This window comes from Xiphophorus hellerii, chromosome 22 (genome assembly GCF_003331165.1).
Source record: "Xiphophorus hellerii strain 12219 chromosome 22, Xiphophorus_hellerii-4.1, whole genome shotgun sequence".
In the NCBI taxonomy this organism is placed as follows: Eukaryota; Metazoa; Chordata; class Actinopteri; order Cyprinodontiformes; family Poeciliidae; genus Xiphophorus; species Xiphophorus hellerii.
In genome coordinates, this window is record NC_045693.1 from 22,159,056 (window position 1) to 22,180,807 (window position 21,752).

A 21,752-nucleotide genomic window follows, 5' to 3' on the forward strand; every position below is an offset into this window, starting at 1 on the left:
CAATTAAATTGGTTGATAACACCTGACCTCCAAGCAGTTATCCATAATGAGATAATAGTAATCTCTGCTCCAAAAGGGGGGGAAAAAATGACTCTCTGTAAGTCTGTTTCCTTTCAGACACTTACATTAATGTCACAGCTAAAATATGATTTATTCTGTGGATTAATCAAGAAACTTAATGCAGGAGGACTTCAGTGGGAGTGGGTGAGAGGTTTTAATAGCATTTGGATAATTTTTCATTTAAATTAAAGAGCAGAGGCAAAAAAAAAAGAAGACATGTCAAGGTTTACATTAATTGTTTGAACAGTTACTCAAATTATTATTATTTTTTTTACTTTTTGTTTTTCTTTTTCCCTTGAACCTTGAGGGATTTTTTATTTCTTTTTTTTTTTTTTTGTCAGAAACCTTCTTGAGGATATAAATAGTCTACAGACTTTTCAAGTCCAAACACAGGCAGGTTTCTCATGGAGCAGAGCGGCGGGGACGCTGAGCACCCCCAGCAGCCGGTGACGTGGTGAAGTCGGTGGGTTTTCCTGCCGGGGGAAGATTTAATAAACGCAGAAAAACAAACAGAGTGCGCACAGTGACGGGGTGAGGAGGGTGGCACTCTGGACACATCCTTCTCTAGGAAGGATGTTGAGTTTTGGAGAGAGAGAGAAAAAAAATACAGAAATATCAACAACAAAAAAAAAAAAAGCTACGGATGACTGTCTTTAACCCCGCCGTGAACCCCCGACCTTACCTTCCGACTACTTCCCATTACCTCTGCACGAGATTTCGGGCCGCATTCCGCATCGCGCGCACGCGCACACGCGGCATTGTGCGGCTGTGTTTTGGCAGAGGCCGCGCGGGAGCAGAGAGAGGGCGGCGGCGGCGGCGGCGTGCTGTTCACGGAGGGGTCAGAAGAATGAACACCGCCGCGTTCACAGGGCACTTTACAAAGAGACACGGATGGTCTGTGCAGCCGCAGTCAAATGGAAATGCTGAAGCCGAGGCGCGGGGACTGCTGGTTCCTAAAGCCCGGATGAAAACAGCCGTGTTTACCGGGAGAAAACCGGAAAAGTGACATTCCCTCTTTTTTTTTCTTCTTTTTTTTTTTTGTGGCTGTAGGTGGCGGATTAAAGGTGTTCACAGCCACAGAAGACAAAAACATCACTGTAAACTGGAGAAAAGTTGGGAGAAAAAGTTTCTTTTCTGTTTGAAGCGAAAGAAAGAGGGAGACAGAGACAGAGAGAGAGAGAGAGAGACGCCAAAAATAAATATAGCTATAATCATGTGTAGTAATTATCCCTATTTTAATTAGGCTTATTATAAATGTTAAAAAAACAACTCAGATGTGTAATTTAAATAATAAATCGAGATTAATATAGTAATTTAAAAATAAACACACCCGTTCAGTGAAAGCATAACTTTGAAGTTTCGTCACGGGTCCTCGTGTTATTTAGTCGAGATAAAAACGTGCTCTGGATTTTAAAGTTCTAAGTATCTAAAGTTATCCTCATCAGAGACGCGGAAGTCTGGCTTAGCCAAGTTGATCCACCCGAACCAACTTTAGCCACATTTAAATATCGACACGCGTCTTTTCAGCTTCAACTTTTTAACTTGCTCATTTCAACATACAGACTTTTCGATAAAAGATCATTCCTTTAAAAGTCATAATTAGGGAAATAAATGTGATTGTGATGTTGAACCTTTAGAAAGTTGAATTTTGTTACCGCCCTTACGACACGCAAGTTAATTAAGTTAATTATGCCGAGCGACGTGATACATTTAGGATGATGTCATTGATAATAAAATGTGTAAAATTTGAATTTTTGTGCAGCACAAAAAAGAAAAAAAAACATAGCTTGAATATTATTTACTTATTAAATGCATAGAAAAAGGGCTGAATTTCACTATGACGTAACAGACCTTCGATCTCATCACTCGCTCAAAATTTCATATTTTTCATTTGGTAAAAACATTTTTTTTTTTTTTTTAAAAACGTAAATGTAAGAACGTAAGTTGCCATGTATTTTATTTCATGTGTCATACTGATGACTGTTTTTAATCATCAGGAACAAGTGGGGCCGTCTTTTTTTTAACGCTATACGATAACACCGAGGGGAAAGGTCACCGCAGCTTAAGCAGCGAAGGGAAGCTGCCTCGTGAGAGCAGAGGACGGAGGGCAGGGCCACAAACTACAGCTGCCACATGAATGTTTGATAAGCGGCTGGGATAATGGCTCCTTCAGTCGGTCGAACATCAACATCTCCATCGCGCTCTGACATCTGCCATCTGATAGCTAATAATCCGAAGATGAATAATGAATGAAAGTCAATAACCAAGCTGAGATGGGATATGGGTCAAATTCTAACCCGAGAGCGATTGGTTAAGTACTTCATGTGGTCCGAGATTCATTTGTTTCTCTTTTAGGTTGTTTGTGTGTTTAACGAGGGAGTTTCAGCTGCAGGGGGATGAGCTGTGCTATATATGGTGAGCTGGACAAGAAACCCCTCTGATACCAGACTGACCAGTTAGTGAGACGGTGACGGAAATCACCCAATCAGTCAGGAAAAGTTTCACTCCGGTCTTTTCATGGACCCAAATCAAGTCTAAATAATAATAATAATATCATTATTATTATTATTATTATTATTATTATTATTATTATTATTATTATTATTATTATTATTATTATTATTATTTAATAATACTATAATATAATAATCATAATAATAATAAGAATAATAAGACTAATTATTATTATTAATAATAATAGTAATAGGCTAATGGTACTTATTATTATTATTATTGTTATTATTTAATACTACTACTACTACTAATAATAATAATAATAAAAATAATAATAAAGAGTTCAATGGCTCATCCTTCCTAATGAGTGACCTGTTGCACCTTTGCTTCCCTCCTGTCCCTGCACTCCACCCTTCTCGGTTCTCTCAGACATCAGTTATTGATCCAATATACCGACCATAATCAGATCGGACGGCCTCTGCTCAGCCGTAAATAAGTAGACTTGTCTATAGTTTCCAGTTACGGGACAGTTGATTTCGGACAACACCTCTGATTGGCTGGTGAGTCCAAGCCGCTCGATGAAAACATACACACCTGAGACCCCATAATGTAAAGGATACAGTGTTAACCTATTGCCTATAGCAACCACGTGAGAGCTAGGTAAATGTCTGATTAATCACTAAAACGGTGACGTTAATTTTAGGTCAGTGAGACTTATTTTATTTGTACACAACAAACATGTGTAGTCTACTACTTAGCTGTAATAGTACACTTCAGAGTTGACTTACGTCAATAGACTGGAAAATAAATTTCCCTAAAACTGCAAACATCAAATTCTTACAATGTACTTAAATTAATTGTATTGTTATCGCTTCGGTACAATATGAATAAAAGCATTCCGATTCTGATCTCAATGTTTTAGAGATTCAATTTGTTTCTGCTGAAAGATTCAAGATAATTAATTTTCAGTCAACATGGAGTTCAAAATAACAACTCTCTCTCTAGTACAACAGATCCATCCATTAAATGTTTAAGTTCACATAAAAATTGAATAAATTGTACCCATTAATATTTGTAGATTTTGGTCACCTATATTAGTTTATTTAAGCAATGTAAAATTGTGGTTGAATTACACAGATATTGTGTTACTTTAATAAAATTTCTACTTAAACATTTGAGAAAAACGGAAGTGAAGATGTTGAGTCAGTCAAACTTTATTCTACTCCTTATACACCCACATTAAAGATATATATATATATATGATATGAAGATCTTAAAATTAACCATTACCTGGAGATTTTTGGTTAAAATAGTGCACTGCAACAACAATTTAAGTTTGTATCCATCTTGAAGTAGTTTAGCAACAAAGCTAAAGCTACTGTTGAACATGCTAACGTGCAGATAAACCATGAAGAAATAAGTGGCATAACTTTGTTGGTAGGGAAAATCTTGTTAGAAAAGATTTACTAAATTGTATCAGTAACATTTCATTCTTTAAACACAAAAAATAGTTTTTTGTTCTTCTTTCCCACCGTGGAGGACAAATAAGGAAAAGAACCGTGCTAACTAGTTAACTAGCTGAGTAACTAATCTACATGCTGACTGTCGAGCTTAAATCATTCAACTCAGAAAGCCTCGAAAGTGAATATATGCAAAGTGCTTCATCAATTGTACGTATTCAACTCTAATATTTTGTTTTATCAGTGTAGAATAGATAATATATAAGTGTTTCAATATGTTAATATGCATTATATTATACTGAAATTACCTTTGTGTCCAGGAAGGAGAGGGAAATGTTACTCAAGTTTTGCAAATTTGATGGTGGAATTTTGTCTATGAACAAATGTGGCTTAAAAACAAACAAGCAAGCAAAAAATGTGCTTGTGGTATAATCACACTGCCACTGCTGATGAGGAAAAACCTGTGAACAAATCGTTTCATTAGCCCCAGTTCTCCACCATTCTCCTCACTTTTCCCTGCCTGCTCTGAGCAAGAATTGTTCTCCCTGAACAATGATCACCGCCGTGCATGCCAACAATCCCATGCACACTGAGCGGATATGACATGGCCCACCTCTTTTACACTTCATGCCCGCCTCAAACTTGACTCGGGGGTAAACGGGCAATCGAGTGGAGTAATGTCAAAAGCTGCAGTCAAGGAGGAGAAGGAGAGAAACGCGGAGACAGGCAGAGAGAAAGAGAGAGAGAGAGAAGAAGAACTTGCTGGTCATGCAAAAGCAACAATCAAAATGTGAGACGATGGTATTTGGATCACTGCGACAAATACTACATACAGAGTAGAAGGGACACTTCAGCTATGGATCACTCATGTTGGTTGATTGGAGACTTTAGAAGCTTTAACGGAGTCTTTGTGCTTCGGGAGGCGCAACTTCTGCATCCTGGGAGAGGAATAAATGAGAGTGACAAGCAGCTAGTGTGGGTTTTAAACTGGAATCGGGTGACAGTTTGCGTCATGGGAAAATCTAATGGAATTTGTCAAATCAGAGACAGGAAGAAACTTTCACACCTCAGTGGGATATAATGCTTATAGCCCACTTTTATACTAATCCAAACTCTAAAGTTTGAAATGCTAAAAAGAACAGCCTTTGTACTGATATGTATAGGTGATTATTGTTTATTGGTGCTAGAGGTGTTAGCAAAAAACAATGGTATAACAATGCATTCACTCCAAAAACAAAGATGACATGTTCAAACGTTTTTCAAGAAAAGTACCTCAAATCTGAAAGCATTTGACTAAATAGTTTTTACTTTATGACGACCTGTTTCTGTCTTGATTGAAGTTAAGGTTTGGTTTTAAGTACATAACTAGTGCACTTTAAAAAAATTATTTTGTAGGATATTACGTATTAGCCATATAATGTTTAACTTAAGCTGGTTGCAATGTGTTGACCAGTAATGGTTGAATTCTTACAACTCTCACTAGTTTATGTCAGAAAGAAATCTCACCCAAACTTTTGGACTAGATTTATCTGAATATGTTGTTGATATTTACTCTGTACAGAGTACAGATGCTAATGCTAAGGCAATGCTAAGGCTCCTCTGTCTAGATGGGTTTTATTATTAGTGAATATGCAAACTGAGTTAAGAGCTTCCATAAAGTATCTGGTTTAGAGAGTCTTTGTATAGGAGCAATAATTGAAGTTCATATCCAGTTTCAACTAGATTAGTGACAGAGCTAATGCTAAAGGCAACCATGCTAGCAAGCTGAGCTTTTTAGCCGTGAGGCAAAACTCAGTATTAAAAGATCTATTTCTGTTTTAGTCCGAATTTAGTTATTTTATTTTGTTTCTATTTAACAAACAAACAAAAAAACAACAACAGGTGATCAAAACAATAATAATCAGATTTTAATTTATTCAATTGGGTAAGTAGTTTTTAAAAATGATTTAATGGTATTTTAGCTGTCAAGCTTACTGAAAGACTTCTATGCAAATGACACCAGTTTCTCCATATAAGATTTTTTAAAAAGTCTTGTACATTACATGTAAATAGTTCATTTGCTTTATCATTTACCCTTAGCTGAAAAAGTGTTTTCTTTTTATTTGACAGATGAAAATTTCATTTTTATACATTTTATTTTGTTATAAGTCATTCACATTTTTAAGTAAACATTTGTGTGTTTCACAGCTGGAACAACCTGAACGCATTGTTTCAAATCTCACGGCTTTCTTTTAAAAGAGTTTCCCCCCTAGTTATCAAGATCACCTACCATCGCTTTTGTATCCTCTATCAAGAATCAATAAATAATAACAACAATACCTTTTTTTTGACATACAAACACGTTGTGTTCTAGAGGTCACTGTTCGTTGGCAATCATTTCCTCATGGTTCAGCTCCCCTTACTGCTTTCAAACTAGCGTTAGCACTGATGGGTAACAAGCTAAAACTGGGTCCAAACTTAAGCACAGAAACTTCCTCAGTCAAATGTTTCTATGTAGTTCTCATTTTTTGCTAAGTTAATATAGTCATGTATGAGTATTAGTTTACTGACTGAATCAATTCCTTAAACTGTATTCCAGCCAACTGATTAACAAAACTAATAATAATAATAATAATTTTCTGAGTAATAGTTAATCTCCGAAATTCCTTTTTTATAGTGTATGTTCTTTCAAAACCGAGCAGACTAGCTCTCTGTTGTCCTGCGTTTACATACAGTCTCATGATGCTCCGCGCCATATCTTCATCTGCTGAATAAGCGGCTGTTTTACTGGTGAAAGGCGTCACGCAGGGCCGCGTTTAAAATGGGACTCCTTGGCCGCAGAGCTGCCTCTCGCTGTACAGTGTGCGAGAAATTGTCTGCGGTTTCCACATCTCTCACATTAGTGAGCTTTGGGGTTGGACGTGTCAGCCGCAGTAATTGCATCTTGTCAGCTCCTGTGACACCGGGCTAAAGGGCCATCTCCACAGCTCCCATCTAACATGCTGGAGCCCCGGCCGGTTAATCAGCCAGGACACACGAATCCGAAACAGAATATGTTTTTTTTGGGAAGACCCTGGCTGGCCATTGGGTTGGCCTCATTCATGCCTGAGAGCACCTTTTTCCTCCACACAAGCAGCTTAATGACTTATGCACACGCTTTATTTAGGGACTGGAAGGAGAAATGGACTGATTGCGCTGAAAAAGTGACTTTTTTTTTTTTTTTTTATCTGTGAGAGAGTCATTGGGGAAAGTTAAGGTGCGCATCATGTGTAAAGCTTGGGGCAACGCATCTGATATGCGCCCGTTATATTTATTTCTCCCTATTCATGAATCGACCCATCTACCTGGAAGAATGAACACCCGGCCTCCTCCGGCGCTGCCCCTCTCTGTCACATTGCTGCACCAGGCGGCTGATGTAAAAAAAAAAAAAAAAAAAGACACAAAAAAATGTATTCTATAAAAAAACCAACAACTTATTGAGGTTGCGGGACTTTGTAAACACACCAAGCACCGAGATCTGCAAGTATTTTATAGCAGTTTGTCAGCTGCTGGTTGCTGGTGGATGTATTTGCTTGTGAAAGAGTAAATCTCATTATGGTGCGCAAATATGTTGAGTAACACCTCTTCACTCTGAAGGGCTCAGTTTGAACAGGCGAAAGGAAAACGTTTCTTCACAACATCTTATACTCAGAGTGGTCAAAATATGTCGGGTTTGGGACTCATTACACTGAAAAAACGAATTTCCTAGTTAATTAATGATTTCAATGTGAAACAGCCATTTTGGTTTGTAATTGTAGTAGCTTCTGGTGGGTAAATTCTATTAACTGTGGACACAATACATATTTGCATCGCAATTTAGCTAAAGGCATTGGTTCAGTCAATCATTGGGTATTCTTGTCCTTTGTGTGTCCAGCCAAAGTGGAATTGTTGTTGAAAGTATTACATCAGTAAAGTTAAAAGATCTTATTAGACTTGTGGTGGAGAAAGTCTCTGTGTTGGAGCAAGACATTAAGTTTGTAAACAGCTTTAAAAAGTTAGCTTACTGTATGTGACAGCATTGGTATGGTCTCCTTGTCATAACGCTGTGGGCTTTCTAGAAACCAATGAAGTTCTCACTGTGGTTGATGGCTAACAGCTAGCCAGCTGGCCAACATTAGATGTCTATCAACGTAGAACAACTCAAAATGAAAATACTCTTATCCATAGGAAACAGTGCTGTGTTAGCAGAAAACAGCTGAATACAATTTCCCCACAAATCGTTACTACATAGGGAACTGTGTTGTAAAGCCAAAGAGAGTTCTTGTTTTTATGTAATGTTAAGGCAGTAGATAAGCTGTTAACTGGTAATGAAATCTAGGTTTGTGAAGAACGGAGTAAACGTTTTGGGTTTTGAGTCGCCTGTGCAGTAGCATCAAATATTGTGTAATACAAAGTTTCCGGGGTTCATGGTTGTTTGAAAGTTATCCCGACAGGGGAGCTGATGCGGTGGATTCATATAGCATACCACTAGCTTCTTAGTGTTCACCACATTCAAGTATTCAAATCATTTTCCAAGAAGATACTGCTACAGGTCAGGGGACTATTTCTGATAATAGCTCTAGATAACGTTATCTTTGACTAGCTTAGCGACAGCGGTAATGCTAAAAATCAAACTTGGTGACAAGCCAACAGACTTCTGTGTTGAACGGAGAGCAACCCCAAAGTGACCCCAGCAATGTATATGGAAGTAATAATGGATAAAACTGTCTATGGACTAATCTTAAAGTTGTTGAGAAATGAGAGCTGACAGTCTCATCTTGCTAGCTTCCGTCGTCTTTCTATGAAGGATGATGATGATGCTAAGAGCAGTCTGGATGCGTAGTCGGAACCACGAGTGGTGAGACTCTGACATGATGACACGTAATTACAATATATTTAAAATATTTGAAATTAACTCACAAACATTTTTTTGCTTCTTATTTGAAGAGATTTTTTTTTAAAAAGAAAAAAAAGATCCGTTCGTGACAATGCTAATGCTAAAGTCAAACTTACTAGCTAGCGAAACGTGTTGTTCCCAGAGGCACTTGGAACAATATTTCTGGGTTGTGGTTACCAGGGAACCAGCTTGCAAGTGACATAATGTAACATATTTAAAAAGTTTAGAGGTTTATATACCTTGACCACAAAGTGGAGAGGTGAATTGAGAAGAAATTGCTTCAAATATATCATAAATGAAACACACATAAATCGTTGCATCAGTTTCATTGATAAAATGCTAAATGTTTGTTTCCACTGTAATCAAAGCTGGTAATAAATCCTAAATATTCATAGTTTGGTCCTGTGGAACTCACCTGTTTTTGTTTTGTTTTTTTTGTTTGGTTTTGTTTTTTCCTAATGATGACTGGTGCAGGCAGAGGGCCAGACAAGGCTAATTGATTTTTAAGTGTTTCTGTGGTTTAGAAAGAGTGGGAGGGAAATCCACTTTTAGTCATCTGCCAAACTCCTCCAGTTTGTACCTGAATTCATGGGCAGTGATGTGTTGCTGATGCGGCTCAACAAGCCACACTGGGGGCCAGATGAGGGATGGACACAGGGGCCAGAGGCTGATCTGCGCTTGGGGATGGGGAGAAAACCTGGGGTGGGGAGGTGTAGTGGAGTGGGGGGAGGGGAATAAATGAACTTCTTTTCTGCAGAGGCAATAAGTTGACATGTCAAGCCTCATTCAGCAAACAATGGCAGACGCACTGAGTTTGTGATAGAGGCATGCAAACACTCCCTCCAGCTTCTCTGTCATAGTTTGTGTTTGACTTATCCATGTTCTCTAAAAATCCCCAGAGTGGAATTAGCTAACTTACAGCCCAACGCTTGCAAACTACGTTTGGCGCTGTTAATCCATGTGCTGTTGTGACATAAAGAGCAGACAGGCACCACACAAAACATGCATGCATCATAAGGCTGGGTGTGCAAGAGGGGGTAAAAAAAAAAAAAAAAAAAGCCACTCTGTGAGCGGAAAAAAAAAAAGGGGATGTGGGGGAGAGAAGGGAGCCCGGCTTGCAGCTCCACTCTTCCAGTCCCACACACACAAGATCCGGGCGCGGGGCTCCATTGACTACGAAGGAGGCTTTTTCAGGGGGGTTCATTAGAAGTAACGAGTTGACACAAGGTAAATCTTAATGTTGAGGCGCCTTTTCTCTACCGGCCCGGGGAGGAGCCCTCATTAACTGTCGCTAACAACCCGTGTAAATACACTGATTGGACAGCTCCGATACAAGCTCCCAGTCCTGCCAGGAAGTCCCCCTAATGAGACCACACAATAAAAACAATAAGAGAAAAACAGAGGGAGGGAGAAAGAGGAGGGAGAGAGATGTTAAGAGAAAAAAGAGAGAGAGAGAACTTTTGTACTAGCTATGTGCTGTTAAAGTTGGCGCCACATTAACCGATCATTGTGACAACAACCATTTTTATGCCTGCATTTTTTATTTTTAAATTCATTATTTCCACAACTTCGTGGAGTCTTCTATGAGAACACACACCAAGCACTAGTTGAGCGACACAGTGTAAAGGCGCTGCTATTCTTTAAGCAACAATGTTAAACTATTTCGCTAGATAAAACTGCAGTACGAACAACTAATTAAATCAAAGAAACTTGACGCAAAGTTAATCCACACCTTTCTTATATATATATATATATATATATATATATATATATATATATATATATATATATATATATATATATATATATATATATATATATAAATTCAAATGAGTTACGTAAAAAATCTGGGACGATACCTTAAAAAAACATTCATCGTTTGAAATAATATTTTTTCCTCAAACTGACATTTTTTACAGTGTAGGCTCATTATTTGCTCTCGGTTCGCCGCAGTGGTCAGCATGGGGAGAAGAGGATTGTGCGCCCCGTCCCGACAGGATCATTCATCGCTCAGCAGAGGCACAGATTCAATCAGTGCTTAGTCTATTCAAATATATTTTTTATAAAATGTGGGGAAACCTTCATTTAAATGCATTTAAAGCGGAAAAAGAAGCTCACAGGCGAATTATAGCTAATTTTGTATTTTTTATTTTATTTTTTTTTTTTTAAACAAAAAAATAATAATCGAGAAAAAAAAAACAACAAAAAAAAAAAACAGGTTGTTAACGATTCCAAGGGGAAAAACTTACAAGAGTTGCAGCTGAATTTTCACCGAATTAGCGCGGAGCCTGTGCCGCCTCCAACCAGGCTTAAATCTTGACAGTTTTTGGAAGACTGCAAAGAGATTTTAAAAAAAAAAGAAGAAGAAGAAAAAGAAAACCAGTAAGAGGCAATTACTAATATATAATTCTTTCATAAAATAAAATGCAAACAGTAATAAAAACATTTCTTTAAGACGCCTGTTGTTAGGGCTCTGTACAACAATCCCAAAAGAAGGAGTCGCTTTTAAAATAATAGCTATAATAATAATAATAATATTTGTCGTATGGTTGTTTGGTTCCTACCCGTGATCAATCCAGGATCCCGTCCTGTGTAGATGAGGTGAATCCCGGTTGCAGCAGCAGCAGCAGCAGCACCGGGCGCCTCTCTCCTGTGTTTGCCAGTGAGCAGTGCTGTGCTGCTGCCTTCCTCTCTCCAAACAGAAGGTCAACGAGGGAGCAGGGGGAGAAAAATAAAGAAATAAATAACTGAAATAATAAAGATCCTTACTTTCGTGCCTTCTTTCTCTTTCCTTGTTATGCCTTTTTCAGCCAACACCTTTTTTTATTTCATTCTCTCATCCACTGCCCATCTCTCTCTCTCTCTCTCTCTTTCTCTCTCACCCCCTCACATGACGTAACATCATCTTTGTTTATTTGCTTTCCTCATTGGGACAGACTGATAAGGACAAACAGACAGTAAGCAGTGAACAATCAGGGATGGCGAATAACGCCTCGGATCCAATGGGTGTCTCTGTATCGACTGCCAAAATAAACATTTATTTATTTATTTATTTATTTATTTATTTATTTATTTATTTTTCAGAAACTTATTTTCTTAAACAGAGTTCCTCACAAATAATAGAACACCTCCAAGAAGACATGTGTGTGTGTGTGTGTGTGTGCGTGTGTGTGTGTGTGTGGGGGTGTGTGTTTGTGGGCGTGTGTGTGTGAGCAGCTGCCTGACCAGCCGCTTTAGTGCTCCGGCGCGGCAGACTCTTGTTTGTGTTTGTTGTTGTTCCTTAAGGAGTTTTTTTTGTTGTTTTTTTTTTTAAGGCTGTTAGCAAACGGAGAACTCACCAGATTCTCTCCGCGCATTCAGAGCTCCCGTCACCCCCCCGCTGTTAGGAACATTCAGCGATAAACACACAATTACGCCAGGTGAATAAACTTGTTAGGGAGGAGTGGGGGGGTGGGGGTGTTAATTACACGCTTAACGTAAACAAAAGCCATGTAAAAGAATGTGAATTACCACAGGCTTTCCTCTCTTTCTCTCTCTCTCTCTCTCTCTCTCAAATCCCCATTCATTCAGGTTTTACATTTCACAATCTAGTCTCCTTCTTAGATTTTGGAGTGATTTCCGAATTGCCTGCGAGGTTCAACTCCACAAATGGGACTCCCCTGAAAACAGGAAGAAGAAAAACAACAAAAAGCCGAACGACGTAATGCGGGGTAATACCTGGAGCCTCGGCTTGAGTTGTGATCAACCAATTCGGTGCGCCCAGTCAGGTGTGGGAGGCTTTGCATATTCCTGAGGTAGTCTTGCTAAGCCAAACATTCACAACCTGGGGTTGTGCATGAGCGTGTGCGTGCGCGCGCGCGCGCGTGTGTGTGTGCGTAAGAGAGAAGGCGAGGGAGAGAAAGAGAGAGAGAGAGAGAGCGAGCGAGAGAGGGGTTATAGGCTAGAAGGTTGGTTTTAACACCAGCATGAAAATACCAGCCTTTACTTCCAGTCCACAGAGCTTTGCAATGGGGCCAATTCAAGTGCCACTTGGAATTAGTCCTCCTGGGTTTCGTGCAAGCAGCACAGTGGACAGGTTTGATCCAACATGCTGCCCCACCTCCACCTCCCACCCACTACACACACGCGCGCGCGCGCGCACCCACACACGAAGCGCCAAGTTAAGGCACAAACAAAACAAAACAACAACAACAACAACAACAACAACAAAAAAGCGCCTAAACAAAGATCATCACACAAGCCCCGGCTCCGCGGCGTGCACACTTTCCACACGCAAGACACCTGAGCGGCTCCAAGGCGCTCCGTGCGTAAAAGCGCGCAAATTCGCGCCGCAGCGCCGACTTTGAGTGCGTTAAGTGCCAAAACAGGTGTTGGTCACGCATGCAGCATAGGGAGCTGTTGCATACTCACTATTCCTTCAGAAAGCTCCAAGCTTGAGGTTGGCGGTCAGTCGGTCCAGATCCGGAGAGAATGTGCAAATCGCAGAGAGAGAGAGAGAGAGAGAGAGAGAGAGAGAGAGAGAGAGAGAGAAGGAAAAAGTTTTGAATCCCTGAATGAATTTGTAGAAAGGCGGCTTAGGATCATTATGTCAGCTTTATTGAGGAAGGATTAAGCAGAGTCTAGATGCTACGCCTTATACTCGGCTCTTTCACAATGTGGGCACTGTTCGTTTTAGGGGTGAACTCACACTATTTTAACACCCTCATAAGCCCTGTCTAAATATGAAGTGGTTTTAGTCATAAACATGAAAATCACACCACCCCGGTCACCGCCGTAAGCCGAGTCCCATGACTGGATGCGGACATTGATCGTGTCCTTTAGCCGCCAGATCAAATGCAACGAAAAGTGCTTTTATGTCTCCGAGAAGCTTTCAAGTTGGCACTGGGTTGTAGTTCCAACACTGGACTAATGGTTTTAATAAGGGGTACTGGAGTAATAAAAAAAAGAAGTAAATAATCTTTTTTTTTTAAAAAAAAAGGGTAAGAAGTCAATGGCAAGTGAGTTTCTCCCCCCATCCCTCCTCCTCCTGCCCCCCAAAATATAAGGAGAGAAGGCGGCGGGGAGATGAGGGAGGCAGAGTTGTGCACTCTGAGTCCCAGAGGCCGAGCGAGAATAAAAGTCACGACCAGGATAAAGTGGGAAAAATAGGCAAAAATCGCTGCCAAAAAAACCCAAAACACTATTTTATTGTATATGAGGTAAAAAGAAAATAAAAAAAATATATATACATAAAAAGTTACCACTGTCTTAAAAAAACAACAACAACAAAAAATCCAAAATAATGTGCAAATTGGCTCGCTTCTATTCAAAACGTGTATTCCCGGGATGCAGTCATTGGTTGTCCATTTGTCCCCCATTTAAAGCTCCCTCCCTGCACTCTCTTTCTCTCTCTCTCTCTCTCCCTGCACTCTCTCTCTCTCTCTCTTTCTCTCTCTCTCTCTTTCTCTCTCCCCGTCTCTGCTAAGCATCTCCAGTCTACATATCTGCTTTAGCTTTAACGAGCCTCGTTAAGATCGCAATAATATTCCACCCTCTAATTGCTCATTCCATTCAGCAGATAGGCGAGCATTGGCTCGCGCCCGATGCGCGCGGTGCAGTGGGAGGGTTGCTGTGGAGATCCGAGACTCTGATAACCCCCCGTGCGCGCTGCACAAGTGGTGAAAGCCTCGCGCTACGTACTGGCTAATGATTGGCACGCTTGACAGTGATTGGCAGGGCTGCCATGACAACGCCACAACGACACCAAGAAGACCAATAGAAAAGGGAAACAAAATGTTTCAATGCTACACTCAACGGCGGATTTAGGGGGGAGATATTATGAGGCTGGTGTCATTAGGCGATAGCCATTGAATCATTCAAGCTTTTTTTACTAGCCGTATTTTTCGGGTTTTTTCCCCCCTTTTTCTCGGTAATTTTCTTTCTCTCTCAGGTCATTTCCATGGTTTTCAGATCCCCTTTAGAGCTTTATCCCTCCCATTTCTTCCTGCCTAACTTCGCTGATCGCCCACTACTGCTGGCGAACAGCGCTCCCGCCGCCAGGTCTCCAGAAGACTTGTCCATGTTTCAGCTACCGACCCTCAACTTCTCCCCGGAGCAGGTGGCGAGCGTCTGCGAGACGCTGGAGGAGACCGGGGACATCGAGCGGCTGGGCCGCTTCCTCTGGTCCTTGCCGGTGGCTCCGGGAGCGTGCGAGGCGATCAACAAGCACGAGTCCATCCTGCGCGCCCGCGCCGTGGTGGCGTTCCACACGGGGAACTTCAGAGACCTCTACCACATCCTGGAGAACCACAAGTTCACCAAGGACTCGCACGGCAAGCTGCAGGCCATGTGGCTGGAGGCGCACTATCAGGAGGCCGAGAAGCTGCGCGGTCGTCCCCTCGGACCTGTCGACAAGTACCGGGTGCGGAAGAAGTTTCCGCTGCCTCGGACCATCTGGGACGGGGAGCAGAAGACGCACTGTTTCAAAGAGCGGACGCGGAGCCTGTTGCGGGAGTGGTACCTACAGGACCCGTATCCGAACCCGAGCAAGAAAAGGGAACTGGCTCAAGCCACTGGACTCACTCCTACACAGGTCGGGAACTGGTTTAAAAACCGGAGGCAAAGAGACAGAGCAGCGGCGGCCAAAAACAGGTTGGCGATTTTTGATTTTTTATTTTTTTCCCCCTGCTTTATCAAAATCACTAAAAATGCGCACTTATGTACGGGGGGAAACGCTTTTTCTTTGATATAAGGAAATAAATGTTACTTCGCTTCCGGAGAAACTATCCAAGAAAAGAGACAGGGCAAGGCTGGAAGTCAGGTAAAGGGAGTGAGCTGCGGCGACATGTTTGCTGTGGAGTGAAATCCGGGGCAAACACTGGAACTATTTTTTCTCTCTTTCACGTTAAATTACAGCCTTTGAAAATTAAATATGACAGAGACGTGTTGATCAACGTCAAAATCTGAAATGAATGCACGACTAATAATTTAAGAGCAATTTAAGAAAAAAATACAATAAAAATATGTGAATAAAATAAAATAATGGACTTAAGAACGACATTGTTTAAATTTGAAGTTTTAGTTTAACGTGGATTTAAAAAAAAATACTGTTAATTCAATTTTGTAATATTTATTTAATGTCTGAATTCATCTTTTTATTATTATTATTATTATTATTTTTCTTTCTTTTCTTTTTTTAATTTTTTTTTTTTACATAAAACCACGTGTTTATTTTCTCCGTAGAGGAATCATATATCTAACAAGTATGCTCGGAGTATTAGTAAACAACCGCAAATATATATCAATCTTCTATTGTATGAAGAAATTGTTGTTAAATTGTTGTTAAATGAAACACGTTTTCATTGAGCATGACGCAATTTGTAAACAGCATTGAATTAATATGGTTTGGTAAATCTTTAATCCTTTCATTAATTATTGTAAAAACGCATTTGTGTTTTTTTTTTCTAAAATAATTCTATTTTTCTTCCTATCTAAAAAAAAATTATTTCTGATTTATTTAGGTGAAATTAAAAAGTATAGTATAATAATATAGTGTCTACATTTAGCTTCTTCTTTTTTTGCCCCCGTCTCATTTTAACGTAAAACTGTGATGGAAATGAAGATTATCTAAAAGGATAATGGACACATTACTGATATTAGTCCACTAAAAAAAAAAAAAAAGAGCATGCATAAAAGCCTCAGTCTGTATTCATAACATTACGTGTGATATCATTTCATTGAAATGCTATAATTGATTAGAAAATGCCCCCAAGAGTATTACTAAGCCATATGAGCTCTGTCTTAATCTCTTGGATAAATGAATAGATATATTTCCGCGCTGACATTATCCTTCCGCGATGGAGTTATTACTATTATTATTATTATTGTTGTTGTCATTATTATTATCGTGAGTGGACAGCAGAGAAACATGCAGGGTTATTGGTGCAGCCTGGATCTCCACGTCATTCATTCATGCACCTCCATGCTGCTGCAGCACAAAACCTCCGTTAGGCTCTCTATATGTTTTATTTCTCACTTAACTACCAACATTGATTTTTATTCATTAAATGTTTTTTTTTTTTTTTTCTGGAGTTCACAGAGGCTGGAAAGCACAGCAGTAGATATAAAAACAACAACGAAAACAAAACAAATAGTTTACGTCCCAAGATTTTGTTTTGCTTTGTTGTTTTGTTGTTTTTTTTTTTTTGTGCTGCTACTGTTTAGACTATTCCACCTTGCATTGCGCGTTGGTTTTGTAGCAAATCCTCCCAGCGTTAGTTGGTCTAAACTGTCTAAATAGTGCTGCGTTTTTTTGTCCCTTGAAAGCTGGCTGCTTGATAAAAGCACGCATGCATGGCTGGGGCCAGCACAGGGAAAGAAAGGAGAGTTTTGAACCCCTATTTTGCACCAGGATGAGGAGCAAGAGGAGGAGGAGGAGGAGAGGGGGTGAACATTCTCAGGTCTAATTGCCATTTCTCTCATTCTCTCCCTCCCCTCCTCCTTTTTCTCTCTCTCTCTCTCTCTCTATTTCCCCCCCCCCCCTCTAACCTCTTTCTCCAGGCTCCAGCACCAAGCAATAGGACCGGCCGGCATGAGGTCCCTCTCGGAGGCCGGACTCACCCCTCACAGCTCGGCCGAGTCGCCCTCGACCGCGGCCAGCCCCACTACCAGCGTTTCCAGTATGACAGAGCGAGTCGACACTGGGACGTCCATCCTGTCCGTCACATCCAGCGACTCGGAGTGCGACGTATGATACGGCGAGGAGGAGGAGGAGGAGGAGGGGGGGGGAGGTGGTGGAGGAGTGCGGGTTGGGAGGTCAAAACAAGAAGAAGACAAAAAAAAAGGAAAAAAAAAGAGAGAAATATTTACAGGGGAAAACGGACCCGAGAAGATGAAAAAAAAAAAAAGACTCATGAGAAAAGGACCGATTGATATAAATATTAAAATAAAAAGAGATAAAAGCACGTCTTTTTTTTATTAAAGCGCTTTCAAAGGACCCACGCCTACCCCTCCTCTTCATCCCCCCTCCACACCAACATCAACACTAGACTACTTGCATGATTTTTTTTTATTATTATTATTATTCTTTTCCATTTTTGTAATCAGGGAAATCAACCTGAATGCAAGATTTTTTTTTCTCCACCCCCCCCTCCTCCCCCCATCAGGAACCAGAGGGAATAAAAACAGATCGTCTTTTTTTTTCAATTTTATTATTTTATTTTATTTTATTTGTTTGTTTTATTTTTCTCCATCCAAATGACGACGGTGAGGAAGCAGCCGTGCAAACCAGATGCAATCCTGTTTTCATTTTTCTTCTTCTTCTCTTTTTTTTGTTTACTTTGTGTTCATCAGACAATCATTTTTAAGTCGTAAGCACCTTTGTTTCTTAACTGCATTTCTGTCACTGCCTGTGTGTGTATGCGCGTGTGCGCTGCGGGTGTGTGTGTGGGCGCGTGTGTGTGTGTGTGTGTGTGTGTGTGGGATATAAACCTGGTCGGAAAGAGGGGGAAAAAAAGAAAGAAAAAAAATATTAATGATAATAATAATAATAATAATAATAATGTGTCGAACGGATCCGTTTATGACTGTATCAGATTTTTATTTTTTATTTTCAAAAAAAAAAGTTTATATTGAATTATGTATATCTGAAATAATGCGATCATTCTCCCGCTCTGTAATATACGTGTAGAAATATGCTTGTACATAATTATTGCTCTGCCCCCCCCCCCCCCCACCCCCACCCCCCCCACCCCCACCCCTCCACCCCGACCCTCTTCCTCCTCCTCCTCCTCCTCCCCTGCGAGTGTCATCCTCTTTTCTATCCCCCTTCCTCACTTTTCTTGACTTGGTGTTCCTACATAAAATATTTGTCAAAACTTACACCTCGAGTGCTGCAGGCGTTTTTGTTGCGATTTTTTTTTTTTTTTTTTTTTTTTATGTGTTGGTGGCTTACTAATCTTCATATATTTGGTCTGTGTGGCTAGTAAATGTGTTGACCCCTCGCTAAAAGCCGTATCCATCTTGTTTGTTTTTTGGGGTTTTTTTTTTTTTTTAGTTGTTTGTTTATTATTAGCGTGTAATTCAAATGAAACGTTGAGTTTGCCTCGCCTCTGTGCATGCTGTCCGTCTTTCCATCCGATTACGGATAAGGGCGGTCATAAGTGGCTAAACACATGCTCATATTGGCTCATTATTGGATTGTTGGAGCATTACCGCTCATCCTCGCTTATGATCCCCCTGCTTGGTGGAAGGTTATGCAGTCAGGTGGCTAAACATGCGCGATTTTTTACTTATTTATTTTTTATTTTTTTTTGCGATTAGAACACTGTAAAAAAAAAAGAAAGAGAGAGAAAACAAAACGAGTGCTACAAGAACTTTGTCAAAACTTGTATTTTCAGTTCGTTGAAAACTATACAAGAAAGAAAAAATTTGCTTTTGATAGATTTACACAAAATGTCAATGTAAAAAAAACAAAAAACAAAACAAAACAAAAAAGATGTGAGTGCTATTTCCACCTTTGTGCATTCGTCGCTGGTGAATACAGAAATTAAGTAAACGCGCCATTAAATGGGCTAATCACGATGGGGACTCCTCCTCTGTCCCAATCTCCCATTGTGGCTCCTGAAAAGAGCTTTTCTTCCTCGGAGGAGAACCATTTCCCCCCCATCCACCAAAAAAAAAAAAAAAAAAAAAAAAAACTCTTTTCGCCTCCCCCTGCAGTCCATTTCCAACCAAAATCCCCAACCAATTATTATGCCGAGACTGGGGCGCAAATATTCAACTACAGGACACTGTTGCACGAACATTTTTATTATTATTATTATTATTATTATTAGTGGTAGAGACACTTTCTCAAACATAGGCAATAAGTGCTGTAGTTGACAGAAAGCGGGATACGGGAGCTGTTTGCTGTTTAAGAGATGTAGAAAACTGCAGCCTGCAGGGCGAACATCCACAGTACTTTGATCTTGCCAGATTTTCAGCGTTATTTTATTTTTTTATTTTTTGCTTGTTTGTTTTGCTTGACATTTTTAACTGTTTTTTTTTTCTTCCCGTATATTGTGTCGAAACAAACACTTGGGGGGCCCTGTGTGGCTTCAGAGAAAGGGGGGAAAAGTTTCGAATTGATTGAGGACGTCAACTTTGTAGCGGATCCTGAAGTGCTGAAGTTTGTTTGCGCACACGCACGCGGTGGACACGACACCAAGTGTGACGTCAAACGAATTTTATGCAAAACATTTAGAGTCGCGAAGAGGATGTGGGTACAGATCATTTACTTTTTAAAAGCTCAAGAATTGTTATTTTACGGAAAAACTGCGCAGAAAATGCGATTCTAAATCACGTAATCGTGCAGGTTTTTTTTTTTTGTTTTTTGTTTTTGACCCATGAGCTTGAGCAAGCAAGTAGGTGAAAATTTATGTATACCGCGTCTTTTTGCTTATGAATACGGAAAGTGCTGAGAAAAACAAAAGTCAAGTACGTTTTAAGAAAATGATTGAAAATGAATAAACATGAAGCGACTTTAAATCTGTAAATAATGTTTGACCATAACAACAACCACACACACACACACACACACACCCACACACACCCACACACACACACACACACACACGCCAACACACACACGCACACACACACCCCAACAAAGTGCGTCCAGAGCAGGTGGCCCAACTGACGCGAGATTGTCAAAAAAAAAAAAAAAGGACCACTAAGACGGTCAAAGCTCATCTGTTAGGTTAAAGCAAACCTTCCCCACCGCCTGCCATTTGCAGATGAACTAAATCTGGTTCATATTTGAAATCTCCAATCAGTCTGCCAGAGACAGATAGGCCCTATCAAGAGCACCAAGAGTCCGTGGCTTATTACACCCCCCCACACACACACACACGCACCCAAACACGCCCCCACCCACACCTACACAACCTCCCCACTCCGCTTCTCCATTTACGCACTCCACAAGTTTTATTGGCCGCGACAAGTCCCGGCTCTGATTGAGATGAAATTAATCGTGAACTGAAGAGCATTTTTATTATTATTGCTGCTACCATTATTATTGTCGGCAAAGAAGGACACGAGGATTAGGACTACATCTGAGAGATGGAGCCGCGGATATTGGCGCTCATGAATGCAACAAGCAAGCGGCGAACTGGCTGTATTTGCGCAACGTTGTGCGCACAGGGCGAAAGTGGTGTTGCAGAAAAGTGCAAAAAGAAAAGCACACAAACTCTTAGAATAGATTCCCACCTCTTCTAAAGTGGAAAATACGAATAAGGCGAAGCAGCGAGACACCGTAGAAAGTTAAGAGTGAGATCTAATAACGATTTTGCCCATTGTGAGTATGCGTGACTGTGCAAATGAGATGCATGGTAAGAGCTACAAGGATTGTTCTCGGTGTAAACATACAGTATGTAGGCCAGAGTTGCCGCAGCAGCAGCAGCAGGGGCAAAAAGCGCTGCAAAGTGTGAGCCTATCTGTTGCTGGCCGGGGTCATTAACGGCGGGGGAGCTGTTGTTCGTGATCTGTCAACTCAAATATGGATCACAAGACAAAAGGAACTTAGCGGAGAGTAATCTCTGTGTGTGATACTTACACCAGAGCAAACGAGAATGTGAGAGAAGTGCGGCACTTGCATGTTCTTTCCTCCACCTCTCCCCTCCGCAGCCTCTCTGCATCTTTTGCGCTCTCTGAGGTTGTTTTTAAAAAAAAAAAAAAAAATTTCAAGCTGAAAGTCAACAACCTTAAAAAATACGATGCTTCCCTAGTTTTAAAAGAGAGAGAGCGGGAGAGAGAAAAGCTCAACTGAGAGCTTTTCTGGGTGTTTATATTGACGTGTGTCTGCTTGGTGGTGATCCGCTTAAAGGTCAAAGCTCCCCCCCCCCCCCCCCCCCCCCCCCACACACACA

The 21,752-nt window shown here is 40.5% G+C and overlaps 1 protein-coding gene and 2 long non-coding RNA genes across 5 annotated transcripts; 2 read left to right on the plus strand and 1 right to left on the minus strand.

The window, feature by feature from the left end:
- Window positions 1–2,766: 2,766 nt before the first annotated feature.
- On the minus strand, window positions 2,767–11,677 carry LOC116713508 (uncharacterized). 3 transcript variants are annotated; one of them, XR_004337883.1, is made up of 4 exons: window positions 11,433–11,677; window positions 11,118–11,202; window positions 4,808–7,363; window positions 2,767–4,661 (listed from the first exon to the last, which is right to left on the minus strand). It is a non-coding gene; the product is annotated as an uncharacterized LOC116713508 (long non-coding RNA). The 3 variants fall into 3 exon arrangements; XR_004337882.1 differs by having other exon boundaries at window positions 2,775–4,912; window positions 7,298–7,363; window positions 11,433–11,675; XR_004337881.1 differs by having other exon boundaries at window positions 2,776–4,912; window positions 11,433–11,665.
- A 1,439-nt stretch (window positions 11,678–13,116) lies between these two features.
- LOC116713509 (uncharacterized) lies at window positions 13,117–20,373 on the plus strand. Its single transcript, XR_004337884.1, has 2 exons — window positions 13,117–13,406; window positions 19,197–20,373. It is a non-coding gene; the product is annotated as an uncharacterized LOC116713509 (long non-coding RNA).
- On the plus strand, window positions 14,653–18,007 carry six3a (SIX homeobox 3a). The gene is made up of 2 exons (XM_032553682.1): window positions 14,653–15,498; window positions 17,407–18,007. Exons 1-2 carry the CDS (start codon window positions 14,807–14,809, stop codon window positions 17,597–17,599), a joined length of 885 nt encoding a protein of 294 aa, XP_032409573.1. The 5' UTR covers window positions 14,653–14,806; the 3' UTR covers window positions 17,600–18,007.
- Window positions 20,374–21,752: the final 1,379 nt, after the last annotated feature.